Below are 16791 nucleotides of genomic sequence, written 5' to 3'. Positions count from 1 at the left end.
CTTTTGCAGTAACTACTAATGTATCTCTCCTCAGAGAACTGAAGAGCAATGCAAGCTTAAAAATCTCTAATCATTTGAAGATCCAAAAATTTAAAGCTCGTTTCTAATTTTAATTAAAAAGTCATTCTTGAAATTTACATAGTTTTAGATGAAACGAGAATCTAAATTTCCATACCCTTTTTCTTCTACGGCTCATACATAGAAATGAACATACTACTATTTCATTTACTTGTCCTTGGGGGCTTTATTAGGTCTTCTACGGAACTATGCATTATTTTAATTGGAATAAACTCTTTCATCTTGTTTATGAATTTCTATTAGATGAATTTTGAACTATTTAACATCTGGGAGGACATTCAAGCTGTCAAAGCAAAATTAAGATATTTCACATTCAGAAGTACTACCCCCTAAGAAACCACACACCAAATACCTAAACATTCATGGTTACCTTTTGGAGTAAAATCCCTATGCATATACATTGTGGTCTCCTTGGGGAAATTCTGCTTGCTTTGATCATGATCCCTTTGAAATAACATTCCTTTAAAGAGAGACATTTCAAGTCCAGTCCTTGACTCAACGTTTTACTGGTACAATTGAGAGTTCTTTTACATAATTTATTCTGCAGTTAGAAGACCGATCCTTGTAACTGTGAATATATCAAATACATGAGAAGCAGTCTGGCATAGTGGAAAGAGCATGGGCCTGGAGTCACAGGATCTGGGCAATCCCAGCTCTGCCAATCAACTGCTGTGGGACCTTGGTCAAGACACTTCACTTCTTCGTGCCTCAATTACCTCATCTGTAAAATGGGGATTAAGACTGTCAGCCCCATATGGGACAAACTGATTACCCTGTATTTAGTCTAGTGCTTAGAGTGGTGCCTGGTACATAGTAAGCACTTAAATAGCATAGTTATTATAATTATTCTCCTTATCGATCAAAAAGAGTTCAGCAACAAGGGATTCATACAAAGTTGGCCTAAAATCTCTCTCTTGAAGGAACAGAGGTTTTAAATGACACATTTTTAAATCACAAATTCAAGTCTTTTGACCCAGACATTTCCTTTAGTATCTAATATAAACTTTTTTCATCTGAAGTATCTTTGCACATTTACCCAAAGCCAAATTGCGATTCCCAAACCCATATAATGAAAGATAAAACCTTTTATTGATGGCTTTTGAAATTACACTTCTCAGCATAAATGCTTCAATAAATGACTGAATAAAATGATTGCTAATCTCTAAGGGAAACTTCTATTAGAAGCATTATTTTATGGCTTAGTTGTGAATATGTTACTTGCTAATAACCTTCTACAAAGGAAAGCTTGGTAATTTTCTTTATATTTCATAGCATCACATCACAAGTTTTAAATGAGAATATTACTGTATACATAGCATTAACAGTATTTTTAAAAAGCACATCACTCTGCAGGTAAAGGCCAAGGTGTTTTTTAAATTGCGAAACCTTTAGCATGCTTCTCACCTTTAAGTTTATAGGGACACAGATCAGCTTAGCTACACTCCTTCTCCAACCTCACCCATGAAACAGGGATATTCGAGAGATAGATCACCAGGTGGTGGGAACACTAAGAGCTGAATGCGTAATGCTGTGGAGAACAAAAGTGGAGTCTAGAAGGTAATTACTGTACATGTTGAAAAATATTAATGGCCTTTATTGAGAGAATGTGACTACCAACTCTTATATTGTCCTCTCCTAAGCATCTAGTGCAGTCCTCTATACATAGTGAGCCCTCAATCAATACAATTGAGTGGCTGATTACTTACTGTGTGCAAAACATTGTATTAAGTGCTTGGTAGAGTACAATAGAATAATCAATAAATACCAACCATTGACTGGCTAAGATTCTACATGACCAGGCATGAGAAATCTCACATTAAAGCTACGGGGAAAGAAACTGTTGGCCATTAATTCCTGGCTCACACCAGGCATTCAAGTGACACTGGCAGAGCAGGAGAGTGGTGACTTAAGGAGCTTCAGCCTTCTGTTTGTGGTCACCCAGGACCACTGGCCACCCGCTTTTTTGATACTGTCTCCTATTGAATGTCCCTGGTTTCTAAACTCATTGTGAACAGGGAACATGCCTACCAATTCTCTTGTATTATATTCTCCCAAGTGTTTAGTACAGTGCTCTGAACTCAATAAATGCCACTGATGATGACAGAGCTCTAGAAAGACAGCTCACTCAGTATATATACATACTTGGGTGGCATTTCTGGAATTCTGAGTCCTCCCTGGCAACCAGTATCCTAATGATGAACTACTGTTTATAGTAATGTGACTGCATGAGAAACTATTTCTTAAACTGCAGTGAGCATATGCCTGAAAAATGTGCAGCAAAGGGCTTAAATAATGTGATCTAATTGTGGAGCTCTGCAAGAGAACATGTCTCAAAAGTTTCCTCCAATCACTCTCAGAGGATTAGAGAGACTAAATACTCAGTGCAATTTCTTGTATCTTTTTAAATCCAAATAGCTAAGGTACTACTCCAGTGTTTAGAACTGTGCTTGGCACAGAGTAAGTGCTTAACAAATACCATAATTATGATGATTAATCATTTTAATTATTATATCACCCACAGAATTTGAGTACCTACTTTGCACAGTGCACTGTAATAAAAAAGGATGCCTACCCTTCTCAATAGTGACTTTTCTTTTATTTAATAATTCTTTAATGAAACAGTAAGAAGTAATGTAGCAAATAGCAGTTTATAAGTAGTTTATAAGGCAGGATTGTCATTGACTTCTATGAATAAATGGTATTTTCCATTAAACAAAGCCAAACAAATACTTTGTAACTGCCTTTCAAATGTATGAAATATATTCTAATTTTAATAATGGAGATTGTTTCAAAAAATTACCATGAAGCAAAATATATTAACAACAGCAGATCAACTAATGTAGCATAAACATCCTATAAATCTTATGTATTTAGAAATTACTTAATTAAAAGGTTGCCAAAAGAGGAACTATAATTTCTTTAGACTTATTTCTTGGGAATATTTCATTTGTACCAAAAATATTTTTAATAACTCGGATGGATGAACAAAAATCTATCTGAACTGGTTTGCTAGATGAGCTGTAAACCTGAGGAAAAGAATGAATTTTGAAGAAATGTGAAGGGAGGATTTTACATGAAATCATTTAAGTTCAGTTTACATGAGGAAAGTGAAGAAGAAAATTGATTCAATTATCTAGATAATTCAAGCTGAACAAACTCTTTTGACTCCATTATACAATATTTCAGGTGAAAGCTTGGTTGGACCAGTTATCAGCATAATTGCTTCAATTCCCCATTTCACTTTGCACTGTGCAGAATAAGCACAACAATCAAGATTTAATGACACCAGCAACCCTAAGAAAAAGACAGGTTTTCTCACATTCTCTTTGTCCAAATAGTTAGTTCTCCATTTTTTTAAATCTATAAACTATTTGGGTAATAGTCAATGTGCGTTTTTTGCCATAAATATCAACTGTTGACTATATATTCAACAACTCCCCTAAATCAATCCTTGGGCCAAGTGCCTGTGCTCAATTTAGATGACCTTAATTGCACTTTTCAGCTTTTCCCTACACCTTATTTTCTACCCTTTTACCCTTCCCTCCTTATTTTCTAGGAGCAAATCTGTGTTTTGCTTTTGTTTCAGTAGGTATCTCTAACAACATGATTAGACAGAAGACTGTAAACACACACAGCACAAATGTTTTTGACCTGCAGCAGTGCAATGCCTTAATAACAACCACCCTCCTCGGTAGACCAAATCAATATTTAGGTTACCAAGGACTGTGTGCATCACATTCACTTCTATGAACAATAATATAAAGACCTTGGGACTGCCAGCATTTCTAGGCTGAATTTCTAGGAACCCCAATGGAAAGCATTATTTCTGAGTGCAGATGATTTCCCTAAATCTCAAGTCATAAACTTTACTTGGTATTATCTTTCTGTGGCCAAAATATTGTGGCTAGTTTAAATCATATTTGCCAAAGGAATGGCTTTAAATAAATACTGTAGTTATTCCCTATTTTACCAAAGGACTAAAATTTTAGATCTTGGCTCATAATTCAAAATATGCACGCTACCAAAGTGATTTTTTCCAAAATAATGCCCAAGGGTAGCTTATTACTCAATGTATCATCCTATAGCACGTAAATGTAAAAAAAAAAAACTATATATGTTGCTTAGAATTATTATTAATAATAATAATAATGTTGGTATTTGTTAAGCACTTACTAGGTGCCAAGCACTCTTCTAAGCACTGGGGGAGATACAAGTTGATCAAGTTGTCCTCTGTGGGGCTCACAGTCTTCATCCCCATTTTACTGATGAGGTAAATGAGGCCTAGAGAAGTTAAGGGACTTACCCAAAGTCACACAGCTGACAAGTAGCGGAACCAGGATGAGAACCCATGATCTCTAGCTCCCAAGCCGGGGCTCCTTCCACTAAGCCATGCTGCTTCTTCATGAATTAATGAATGTCTCCTTGGAACTTTTGGTTCTAAAAATGATTTCATCATTGCCATCCAACATGATAATATTATAAAATGGATAGTTAAATAAAGATATCAGGATTTCATTGTCCTAGTCAGTCTATAGTATACATGAGAAGAGGCTTTTTGGTTCACTTCATTTTGAATTGATTTAGGGAACTGGGTTCTGGGCAATGGGATTGTTCAGTATGCCACTTCAAATGCAGAGGTGACATTCCTCCAATATGAAATATCACATTATATGCTTTTGTTCAGTCTTCTTAATTATCTACGTCAGTGGCTTTTACTGAATTCTGAGCAAGTTGAAATACCAAGATTCTACCCAGCACTCCATTAACTAACTTTATATCATAATTTAACTATCCATTTCATAATTTTATCATATTGAATGACAATACCAAAGTCATATTTAGAATCAAAATTTCCATTGCAAAATTAATTCCTGATATTTAAAAGGTATTCATTAAAGATATTACAGAAAATTAATTTTTCCAAGAATCAATAAAAGGAGAAAATAATGCATCTTCTTAAACATGAAGCAGAAAAATTATACTGTCAACCCATATTTGTCACAATTATAAAACAATATTTTTTAGACATGTCTAAACCTCAATTGCCCTATTTAATAGGAATGAATAAGACATGAAACTATGAAAAATGCCCTAAAATACCCTACAAATAATAAACAGTTGAGACATTACCAAATACTTTTGAACCTGCTATTAATGTCTTGGAGTTCTCTCTTTTCAACATTGCCTAATAGACAGAGCATGGGCCTGGAAGCCCGAAGGAATTGGGTTCTAATCTTGGGTCTGCCAACTGCTTGCTGGGTGACTTTTGGCAAGTTGCTTCAGTTTCCTAAACTGTGAAATGGCGATACCTGTTCTCCCTCCTACTTACACTATGAGCTTCATGCAGGACAGGGACTGCATGCTATACATATCATGGTAACAAATACCTCAGTAAAACTTTCACTGCATATAGATTTCTTTCTTGCATATCAAACTGGAAAAATAGCCATCATTCTGTTTTGTAATTGTCCAGTCACTGCATCATTACTGGCATATGAGCAGATTATCTTCTGACTTTCAAAATACTTTTCAGCCCTGAAAACATTCATTTTAACAATTTCTAGCACTGAAGATGTCTAAGGAACCTATACTCTCTTAAAACAAGTTTTATTAATTTTAACAATGAACTTCCTACTTAAAAGTTATTTCATGTATCCACAGAATAAAATACAAACCCTATAGAGAACAGCACTAACCCACCAAAATGCACCACATCCACTGAACTGTAATCTCTCCATGTCATCCTGTTATGCATTCATTTATTCAAATAGATTTCTACTTTCACATCTAAACTAAATCTGGTCTGAACAAATCTGCTTATTTCAGGACTTTCACACTGTCCATGACTTCATTCCATATTGAGATGAAGAAAGCTTCCCATTTCATCCAATTCTTTTTTTGTAAAGCCTTTTTGGCTCATTAAGAAATTCACTAGCTCTATTTCACTTGTCAGTGTTGGGAAAGATTCCATATCTAATGCCAATTTGATTAACTTGCATATTCCTTAGGTCACAATTAATAAAAATCCATGTTCTAAGAGCACACTTCTTAGATATGCAGTTCTCTCATCAGAAGCAGAGCTGCCTGTTACTGAGGTAGCGCTGAAAGCGGAAGTGTTGCCTGCCTGACCCAATCCATTTGCCCCTGCCCTCATGGTAGCCTCTGGGGAGGCTTAGTTGGAAAGTCAGCATTCCTTCAGGCAAAGGGATGCAAAAGAGAATTTCATGTGAACACCAAATAATCTACTGTGGGGAAAGACAGATTTAAGGGCAGAAATCATCCCTTCCACTAGAGTCCCCAATTGGACTGGTTGCTCCAGGCTTTGGACTACCTAAATTATGTATGTCCCTTATCAAGAATCTTCCTCAAAACAATCCCTCAAAACACTCACATACAAAGAATTTGCCTTATGAATACACTATCTGCTAACTACAGGTTAAGAGGCAAACATTCTTTTCTTACCATGACAGGAACCTTCCACTTCCTCATATCCCACACTGCAGATACACCTTCCAAGAGGGACTAGCCAATCTCCATCGGCTCCACAATAGAGTTTTGGAGTGTCCCGTTCTTCAGCACTCTTCACGCAGGAACCCCGCACTTCCACCAAAGAGGAAGAATCAACCCTTGGAATAGTATCAGGAAACATAGCCAAGTTACGAACAGTGAAAGGGCACTTTTTGTAGAAAACGCGGACAGAGACCAGAGCAATGCATGCTCCAATGTCCTGGAAAGCAAGGTAAAATCCTTTCCTGTTTATGGGCCCCACCTCACGGACTTCAGTGTTGAGTTTAAGGATGCGATCACCCAAGTCCATCTGGGTAAAACTCTCATCAGCTGCAATAGTATCAATTTTAGAATATTGACTTGGCTTGAATTTAACTCCATGGGACTCATCTGATTCCATGTAGAAGAGGTTAAAAGTTTCTTTGCAAGTTCCCAAGACCCACGGAATGCTGTTACAGTCCCTCAGGGTAAACTTCATTTCCACATATATTTTCTGTGCTGCATCTCGGGAGATCCAGTTTGTACGAAGCCAGTTGTTTTGGTTTGGTTCCATTACGTTACATACCTGGTAAGTGTGGATGGGTCGATTGTGTTCATCCATTTCAGTAATGGCATCCCACTGTAAAAAACAAATTTATTAGGAAACCAAAGTACGAAATACATAGTATTGCTTTTACAACTATCACAAAAGGAAATTTCATTTTTAGCATTCAAATAACAAAAAATGAAGTTCTAAGTCTCATAAGCCCATCTGAAGAAATGAGGTTTAGATTTCAAACAGAAATAGTTAGAACTGTAAGGAACCTCAAGAAACTTCAAACAAAAAGGGAGTGTTTAATCATCCTGGACACACATGAACCTCTATCCTTCACTCATAAAACATACAAAATGAACCAAATGAGTCAACAGCCCAATAACATTTTCATGACTCATTTTAGATATACTTGTTCACTACGTTTTTGGAAAATTAGAGGGCATTCTTTTGGCAATTCACACCTGCCAGGATAAGACATTATGTGATATCGGAAGGAATGGTTGTGCACATGCACATAGAGTTGGTCAAGATGTACATACTACAGTCTGAGTTTTCCCTAACACGGCGTTCATCAAGAATTGTTACTCTGATGTTATCGGAAAATTTACTATATCCAATTTTGAAAGGGAATATGATTAACTCATCTTTCTGATTTAAATTGGATGATCACATACACATACATGCCAAAGTAGGTATTAACATCTGGTGGCAAAGATTCTGTCTAAATAATGCAATTTCCATACCCATTATCAGACCTGCAGGAAAAAGTCCAATCCAGTGTTTAGCATCAATGTGAGTGGATGGCCATGATGAAATAACATTGCACCCTATTCTCGTGAGGAAAAGAGAAAGAAAAGGGATACCTAAAATTGCTTAAATTCACAGTGGCCATTGTTTGAATGCTCTGTGTCCTTTCGCCTCTCCCCACTTCTTAACAGTGTAATGGACATTTCTTCAATTGTATTTATTGAGTGCTTACTATGTGCAGAGCACTGTACTAATTACTTGGGAAAGTACAATACAGCAATAAAGGGAGACAATCCCTGCCCACAATGAGCTCACAGTCTAGAATTGTTGTGGTACATAGTTCATCAATGGTTGCTTCTGATATAGCCTAGTCCCATTTAGAGGAAAGGACCAAGGGGAGGGAGAATGAGGATGAATCTTCTGCATATGCTTCCCATTGCCAAGCACACTTAGGTCCTTTTAAACAGGTACATAAGGTCTGGGCTCCCTGAAATAAGGGACTTCCAGGAGTAGTACTAGTCACCCAGACATAATGCTCTAGAGATACCTGCAACCTGGAGTAGTTGCCCCTTCTCCCTCTTCTGATCCAACCCCAAAGCCGGCCCAAATTCCCTGGAGTTCCATGTGTCTTCTAGGTGCTCAAGAGATCTGGGCTACGGCAGTTACACCTCTAAGAAGTTGGCTTGGAGCACCCCCTGTGGCCTCAGTCAGCTCCTTAAAAGACCATACTTTGTCACACGACATGCTTAAATGTAAAAATAGCTTCAGGCGAGTAATATCTGGTTCTTCCGAACTAGTTTCATGGCACTTTATGCAGCATTTCAACTTTGTTTCTACTTAGAATTGCATTTATTAAATTTCAGAAACATGACCAGAAACCAAACCATAAACCAGCAGCAGTTAAAGCGGGGCACGTTCTAAAGGCTCACTTCCCACAATGAAATAAAAGCAAATCGAACAAAAAAAATTTCATCAGATTTATGAAAGCAAGAGATAAATCAAGCTTTAGTTAAGATCTGAAGGACTATGAGAGTTACCGGAGAATAGCAGAATAAGTAAACGTAGAAATTTTATCTTATAATAGGCACACTCTGCCCTTTGGGCAAACTTTGTGGTACTATTATAAATAATAAGTAACAGTGATAACTTCACTGTATTGTCATAAATCTTAATTGGATTTGGAAGGTGAGATTTTGTAATTCCCCGGACTATTAAAAAGAGATAGAATAGTTTAATAATGCATCTTAAAACTTGATGGTTCAAATACTCTAAGTATTCTTGCTCGCTTAATGTCCTTAAAACTTTCAAATAGGATTTACAAGGCCTCCACATCTGAGTACCCTGACCCACATTAATGATGATAATTAATGATAATAATAATTTCATCTCACAAAGGAAATCATTAATTGATCCCAAAATCTTGGGGGCTTGACTCACTACTCAACTAGACTCACTAGAAGCAGCGTGGCTCAGTGGAAAGAGCACGGGCTTTGGAGTCAGGGCTCATGAGTTCGAATCCCAGCTCTGCCACTTGTCGGCTGTGGGCAAGTCACTTAACTTCTCTGTGCCTCAGTTCCCTCATCTGTAAAATGGGGATTAAGACTGTGAACCCCACGTGGGACAACCTGATTCCCCTATGTCTACCCCAGCGCTTAGAACAGTGCTCGGCACATAGTAAGCGCTTAACAAATACCAACATTATTATTATTATTATTACTGAACTCTAGATGGCAGAGGCTGCACTGTGGCCATGGTTGCTCAGACCCATGGCATCAAGGAGATTCCTGGAGCTCTTTTCCAGATCTGGACAGAACAGTCTCTCTAGATGGAAGGAATCAGGGGCAGATGCATATATTTTTCTTCTCTCCTTTTAAACAGTACCTATACACCAGAATAAATCAGGGAGGGCACGTTGAAGGAGGTGGGCTTTCAAGAACATGGACTGTGGTCTTCTGAATTTGTGGTAGACATGAGTTTTAAGCATGGAAATGGAAATATAGAAATAGCATGAGCAAGGGGATGGAAGCAGGAGACTTAAGAGTGACGTCAACTTGGATGAAATGAATAAAGCTGGGGTAAATAGAGTAGTGGGTAAAGAGAGCAGATATGAAAAGTGGGGACTTGATGGACAGCCTTGGACCCAACTGTACAGAGTTTTTGTTTGTTATGAAGGGACACAGAAAACCAGCGGAAGGTTTGAAGAGCAGAGAGATGTATGCCAAGTCCACTTAATTTGACTACAAGGATGTTATTAATGAGTTAAGGGAGTGAAGCCTCAGTAGAGTAAATTAATCAAAAGCCTAATTGTAGTGGATTAAGAAGAAAGCTAGTGGGGCATCTACTGGAAAGCTTGGAAAGAATGTCCTTCAACATCTAAATGAAAAGAATGCATTTCATCCCTAAGTGTGAATGTTGCTGAAGGACAATCTTTTTGCTACAGCATGCCCAGAAATACACCAGGCCCATATTTTTGCCCTTACTCATCACGGTGAGAACTGACATTAGCCTGAGCATTTCTTAGGGCTGCTCGGACATATCTATATACAGGAGTTCACAGTCTCTAGATATACATTCTACTGCTTTTCTATTTTGCGTTTCCTACTATACTGGTTTAAAACACGATAGGTGTGATTGACTACACACTACTGATAGTATCACATCTTATGAGGGAGAATTTGAAGAACCTTGAAGGCTGAATATAATAAAAACGCCACACAGCTTGAAGAAACCGTAATGGATTTCCAGCAGAAAATTCCCATCTCATGGTAGCAGATCAAAATGCCCACTCTACTTTCAGACAGCTGTTTGAAGTGCTGAGAGAATTTCCTTGAGGTAGAGGTTACTGCTGCAGGCACATTAAAGAAAGGATTAGAGATATACTGTTTAGTACATCATTTCCATAAATAAGTATGCTGTATTTGAGAGGCTCCAACTATACAGTAAAATTAGTACAAATACAAGACATTCAAACACAATATTTAGCACAGTGAATTTAAACTGGTGGCACTTTTTATGGTATTTGTTAGGTACTTTATAAGCTCCAAGGTCTGTTCTAAGCATTAGGGTAGATACAAAGTAATCAGGTTGAATACAGTCCACTTCCCACATGGGTCTCACAGTCTTAATCTTCTGATTAAACACAGAGAAGTGAAGTGACATGCCCAAGGTCACACAACAGACATTTGGCTAAACTGGGATTAGAAATGAGGTCCTTCTGACTCTCAGGCCTATGCTCTATTCACTAGGGCATTCTGCTTCTCCCATTTGACTCACTGGTACTAGATCACAAGCTGTACAGGCAAAGTGCTAACAAAAATGGGATGGGTAAAGAAAATCCAGTGCCTTGGTTCTCACTCTCTCTCCCATAGTTGGTCCCACTTTTATCTTGATGACATGAGATGTCCCAATTAATTTAAAGAAGTAATGAGAATGATGAGAAGGAGATTAACAATGCATGTTAAAACTCTGTAATCATTAGGTTGACTGTCCCCTTGGTGCATATGAAAGGAAATCCCCATCTTATTCTCAGAGTTCATGCATGCACTACTGCCTTTACTACTGGTGATATTCTAGCAGAAATTTTTCTATGAAAGTGGTTCAATAAAATGATGATTATTTATATGTGCAATTCACATTACCACATTACAGGCTTTTAAAATGTTCACTGCTTAAAAGCTAGAGACCTTAGATGAAGTTTGCAGAAGGCTGGTAACAGACACAGCCACTAGGTGCAAGTTTATTTAATATGCCCTTAAAAATGACAAGTTCCTAAATTGCTCATTTCAGAAATCATTCTGGCTTGGTATAAACAGTGCCCTGATGGTTCCCAGGGACCCAAAAGCTCAAGTGACTTGACTGGGAAAGCTCAAAGTGAATCAGGAAGAGAGGAGCAACATGGTCAAGAATAAAGAGAGTCAGTACCTGGTTACTAATCCCAGCTCTGCCACTTGAGAGCTAGTGTAACCTTGGGAAAAATCAGAACTTCCCTTGGACACACTTTCTTCATCCACAAAATGAGGATTTGATGATAACTGTTCTCCTTCTCATTTAGAAGCAGTGTGGCTCAGTGGAAAGAGCACGGGCTTTGGAGTCAGAGGTCATGAGTTCGAATCGCAGCTCTGCCACTTGTCAGCTGTGTGTCTGTGGGGCAAGTCACTTAACTCCTCTGTGCCTCAGTTACCTCATCTGTAAAATGGGGATGAAAACTGTGAGCCCCACGTGGGACAACCTGACTCCCCTGTGTCTACCCCAGCACTTAGAACAGTGCTCTGCACATAGTAAGCGCTTAACAAATACCAACATTATAATTATTATTATTTTTATTAGACTGTGGGCTGAATGTGGGACAGGGACTGTGTCCAACCTGATTATATTGTATTTACAGCAGCACTTAAATGGCACCATTATCATTCAAGTAAAGCCTTCATATCAAAGGACTTAAAATACTTTCTAGATAAACAATCTTGGCTTTACACAAAAACTCTCAAGATAAGTAATCTGAAATAGAATAGAGGGAAAATTATATTTAATCATAGAGCAACAGCCCTGATCCTCCCAGTGAAGAGGTATGAACAATTTGCTTTTTGAAGGTGAAATGTCATATAAATATTTCAAATATTTACAGTATCATTTTATAAATGATAAGGCAATTTACTACTAGCATCTTCAGGTTCTGAAAGTTTGAATTAATCTCCCTAAAGAAAATGTATTATTCTTCTCATTGGGAGTATCCAGATTATTGAATATTAAACAACAAATTCAGGTCCAGTGAATTTACCTAGTATAATGCATTCCTTTTGTTTTCCTTCAGTGAGAAACATTCCCTCACTGTACTTTAGACACACAATATCTCACCACAGCTTGGTTTCCTCCCTCAAGGAATCATCTGAGTTTCACCTTGAATTGAAGGATATACAAATCTTCACCAAATGCTCATGAAATATTTTCCTAGAGAATTTTGAATGTAACTGAAGAAAAAGATTTATATAAAACTTTTCTGAATACATTTATCATATAATTGAATTGGAATATACAGAGTAGTGGGACACTACTGCTTTATAGTCATATGTTTGAAAATCTGTGCTTTTTTCCCCTCATTATTAAAGTATCATTTATCCTTTTAATACCTAGTAGTATTGGCTTATTTTGTTAAATCAAATAAACAAGATTAGCACATTATATAAAATTATGTTGATGTGTGTGCTTTCATTAGGGCTAAGTGGTGATAGTAATGAACTCTAGAAAATTTAATTTATAATCTTTTCCCTAAAATTGGAGAGTTTATGCTTATTCAGGGCTTAAGATATCATTGTAGCAACAAATGAAATCCTTAACAAAAAGCAACTAAGCTTTTAATTAATGAGGACTAAATTTGGAACTAAAATAAGCAACTAAAATTGAGAACTAGAACTTCATATTCCCATAACACATGCAGCATCATTAAAACAAGAAGGGAAAGGAAGCCTTAAGATAGTATTAGCGAATCTCTAGTGAATGTTCCATCTGGTGAGAAGGACAGAATACCAGACTTATATTTAAACTTTTTGTGAAAAAAACACAGTGGTACATAGAAAAGTTAAGTTATTTAGCTGATTTACGGAATGTTTTTAAGTCCTAATGCGCAATGAACTGATAATCAAATCATTCCATTCCTTGATAACTGTTTTAGGATAGTAATAACAATAATTATGTCTTTTCTTAAGCATTTACTATGTGCTAAGCACAAAGTGTGGGGGTAAATACAATATAAACAGATCAGACATGGGACACAGTTGCTTGAGAATAAAACATTACAACTGATAATGATGTACTCCAAAGTTTTTTTCTACATTTCAAAGAATCAACCAATCATAGTTGACAGCTTACTGTGTTCACAACATTGTACTAAGCACTTGGGAGAGTACAATGGCGTTCCCTGCCCACAATGAGCCTACAGTCTAAAGGGGTGTTTTTTTTTTCCTTGAGACAGCTATTTAATCTTCAAAGCTATCATTTAATTTTACTTCTTCAGCTTTTCTGTTTACATAGCACTGGTACAAAAAATGAATTCCTCCTAAGTGATTGGTTGTTGTAATGTTTGTCAATTGAAACAACAACACGAATGTTCTAAGGGCACAGAACAACAGTTGGATCACAGTATAATAATGGGAATCCCAGAGGTTTTCTAACACAGGCCTCTGCTTTCAAATCACCCAGGATGGAGAGTTGCTTATCCTTTCGTCCAAGGTCTGGTTTTAACAGCCTTCCTTGTCAATCACCCAGTCAAAAAACCCTTTCTAATATTTAGTAGAAATATTCATTGTTTTTAATTAAAGTCCTAGACATGTTCCTCTAGACTTGGGGAACAACTGCTTAATCTGATAGAAGATAGGTATTAAATAACTGCAACTTTGTCTTTCAAAGGCAACACATCCAATTATTTTTCTCCATGTTTACTACTGCATTTTTAAATTCATTAATGGACTTTTTCAGGTGATCCTATAATTACTGAACACTTATTCTATGGAGTGCACTGTACTAGGCAGTTGGGAGAGGACAACAGAGTTGTACTCTCAACCCAACAGTATAACACTTCAATAGTTTTAGAATAGAAGGTCCCTGCCCTCCAGGATCTTACAACCTAGGAGGGAAGATGCCTGAACTAAAAACAACACAAGGCTCAGATGGGTAAAGACTTTTACCTATGTGCCAGTCCTTTGGCACTCACTTGGGTGAAGCTCACTATCAGTGAGATCATCTTTGAAATAAATGTCTACACGTCCTTGGCGCCATACTCATCTTCTAATGAGAAGAAAACACACCCATGAACCTGTGGAAGTTGGTCTGCATTTTTCATGATGGAATCTTCCACCAGGAATGAAGGATTAGCCTCAATTGTGAGACTTCTGAATTGAGAACCTGTATAGGGGTCCAAGTGATTTGCTGGGAGCTACTCCTCTATCACATCCCTGCCAGTCATTTTCCCGCTGGGCACAGAACGAAACAAGTAGTAGGCTAGCAGGGATGCAGTACATTGTTAAGTACACATGTGATGGGGGCAGGGACCAACTCTGTTACACTGTACTTTCCCATGTACTGAGAACAATACTCTGCACATAGTTAAGTGCTCAATAAATACCACTGATTGACTGATCTTCACTAACATTAGCCTTTCCCTTCTTTGTCACCTATGCACTTGGATCTATGGCTTTTGGGCACTTACTATGCACCCTTCCTTCAATCCCATATAGTACATATGTATATATCTTAATTATAAATTATTTATTTATATTTATGTATCTCCCCCTCTAAACTGTAAGCCTGTGGTGGGGAAGGAACATGTCTGCCAACTCAATTGTTTAGACTGTGAGCCCATTGTTGGGAAAGGATTGTCTTTATCTGTTGCCAAATTGTACATTCCAAGTGCCTTAGTACAGTGCTCTGCATACAGTAAGCGCTCAATAAATACGACTGAATGAATGTTGTATTGTACTCTCCCGAGCACTTAATACAGTGAGTGTTCACACAGTGAATGTTCAATAAATACCATTTCAGAGGATGATGATTAGCCAGCTACAAACAGAAGCTCAACTAGAACCCAGATCCCTCCTGATGACCAGAACAGTGCTTTTCGCACTAGATCAACGGACTGAAAGTTTACATACGAGGAAGTCTAAAACCTCATCCTTTGCAAGGATATTTAACTCTACTTTGGGCAGTCCTACATGTCTGAAGTGGGCACAGTGATGAGCACTGCCATACACCCTCCATTTCAGCTTCAGCCCACTCCCCACCCAAAGTCCAAGTCCAGAGTACAGTTTTAGTTCTAAGGCATCACTCTATATACTAAAAGGGCAAAAACAGTTTTCATTGATCTTACAAAAATCAAAAGCAAACAAAATCAGAGAGTTTTAAAATTGCTTTCATTCTACTGATATAAGACATCAATTTGTTACTGACTTTTTAGTGCCTGTTTAAAAACCACCCTACATACTATATATTTTAAAGGACTTTAATGAAACTTTTACTGTCACCTCTCCTTTGATAGAACGCTAAAAATTAAAACAAAATTACTGTGGGTATTTCCAACTTTGAAATTTTCAAATGAAGCTTTAAGCCCTTAAGAGCACTATGTTCACAACCATTTAATTTTGAAATTATCATCCTTTTTTTTTAAAGAAAGCATAAGAATTTCTGAGAGAAATACTCATTCACATGAATGAGTGAATATTTCCACTATTCACAAATAATTACTTTAAGTACTGAAACTCAGGAGAAGAATTAATGGCAAATTTTAAACTGTTGTTCACTTTTAATCTATTGGGAAAATAAATGTTTCCTGGTCTATTTTATCATATAGAATCAGATGACTGGAAACAACTTCATGCATCAATCTGCAGGAAAAAACTATATTAGAATCATGCCAGCTGTGATGTTAACTTTCAGATCATATTCCAGATATTTAAATTATATGAATCTTTGTTAAAAGGACTTGGCTGTCCTATAAAATCACAACCTCTTTATCCTAATGAGAAACACTAAGTCTAAAATTAATTGAATATATTTGGTCTCTTAGCTTCTTTTTTGTTTCACTTATATCAGAGAATTCTTGGAAGACTTGTTTCTTGTTTGTAAAAGTGAGTTTCTTTTTACAAGGCAGGCTGTTATACTTTTAACCTGATGATTTGGCAACCAAAATGGTACTGGACTATAGAAGCTCCCACTGGAAGCTCAACAAGAAAGAACTCAGAATGGAGGAAAAAAAAGGCTGAAAGGGGCATATTGATATTTAGAAAATAAAAGAATTGTGGATGATTAAGCATGGAAATGTTGGTCACCAAAGACCATAACGCCAGGATGAGGGGAAGCGGTCTCCAGAGAACTTGAAGGTGGTAGGTTCGGGACAAACCAGAGGAAATAACTCTTCAAACCCCCAGGGAGAAATA

General features: G+C 37.2%; 1 protein-coding gene across 5 annotated transcripts in view; it reads right to left on the bottom strand.

Moving 5' to 3' along the window:
* The window catches only part of EPHA6 (EPH receptor A6), a 371578-nt gene that overhangs the window by 302535 nt on the left and 52252 nt on the right, over window positions 1-16791 (bottom strand). For 4 of the 5 annotated variants that reach the window (XM_039914480.1, XM_039914479.1, XM_039914478.1 and 1 more), the window contains exon 3: window positions 6541-7204. In XM_039914480.1, coding sequence (XP_039770414.1) covers window positions 6541-7204 — 664 coding nt within the window. The remainder of the gene's footprint in view (window positions 1-6540; window positions 7205-16791) is intronic. The other variant, XM_039914481.1, reaches the window with a different exon arrangement.

The sequence above is a fragment of the Ornithorhynchus anatinus genome, chromosome 17, assembly GCF_004115215.2.
Source record: "Ornithorhynchus anatinus isolate Pmale09 chromosome 17, mOrnAna1.pri.v4, whole genome shotgun sequence".
Classification (NCBI taxonomy): domain Eukaryota; kingdom Metazoa; phylum Chordata; class Mammalia; order Monotremata; family Ornithorhynchidae; genus Ornithorhynchus; species Ornithorhynchus anatinus.
This window is presented reverse-complemented; position numbering and strand designations above follow the sequence as displayed.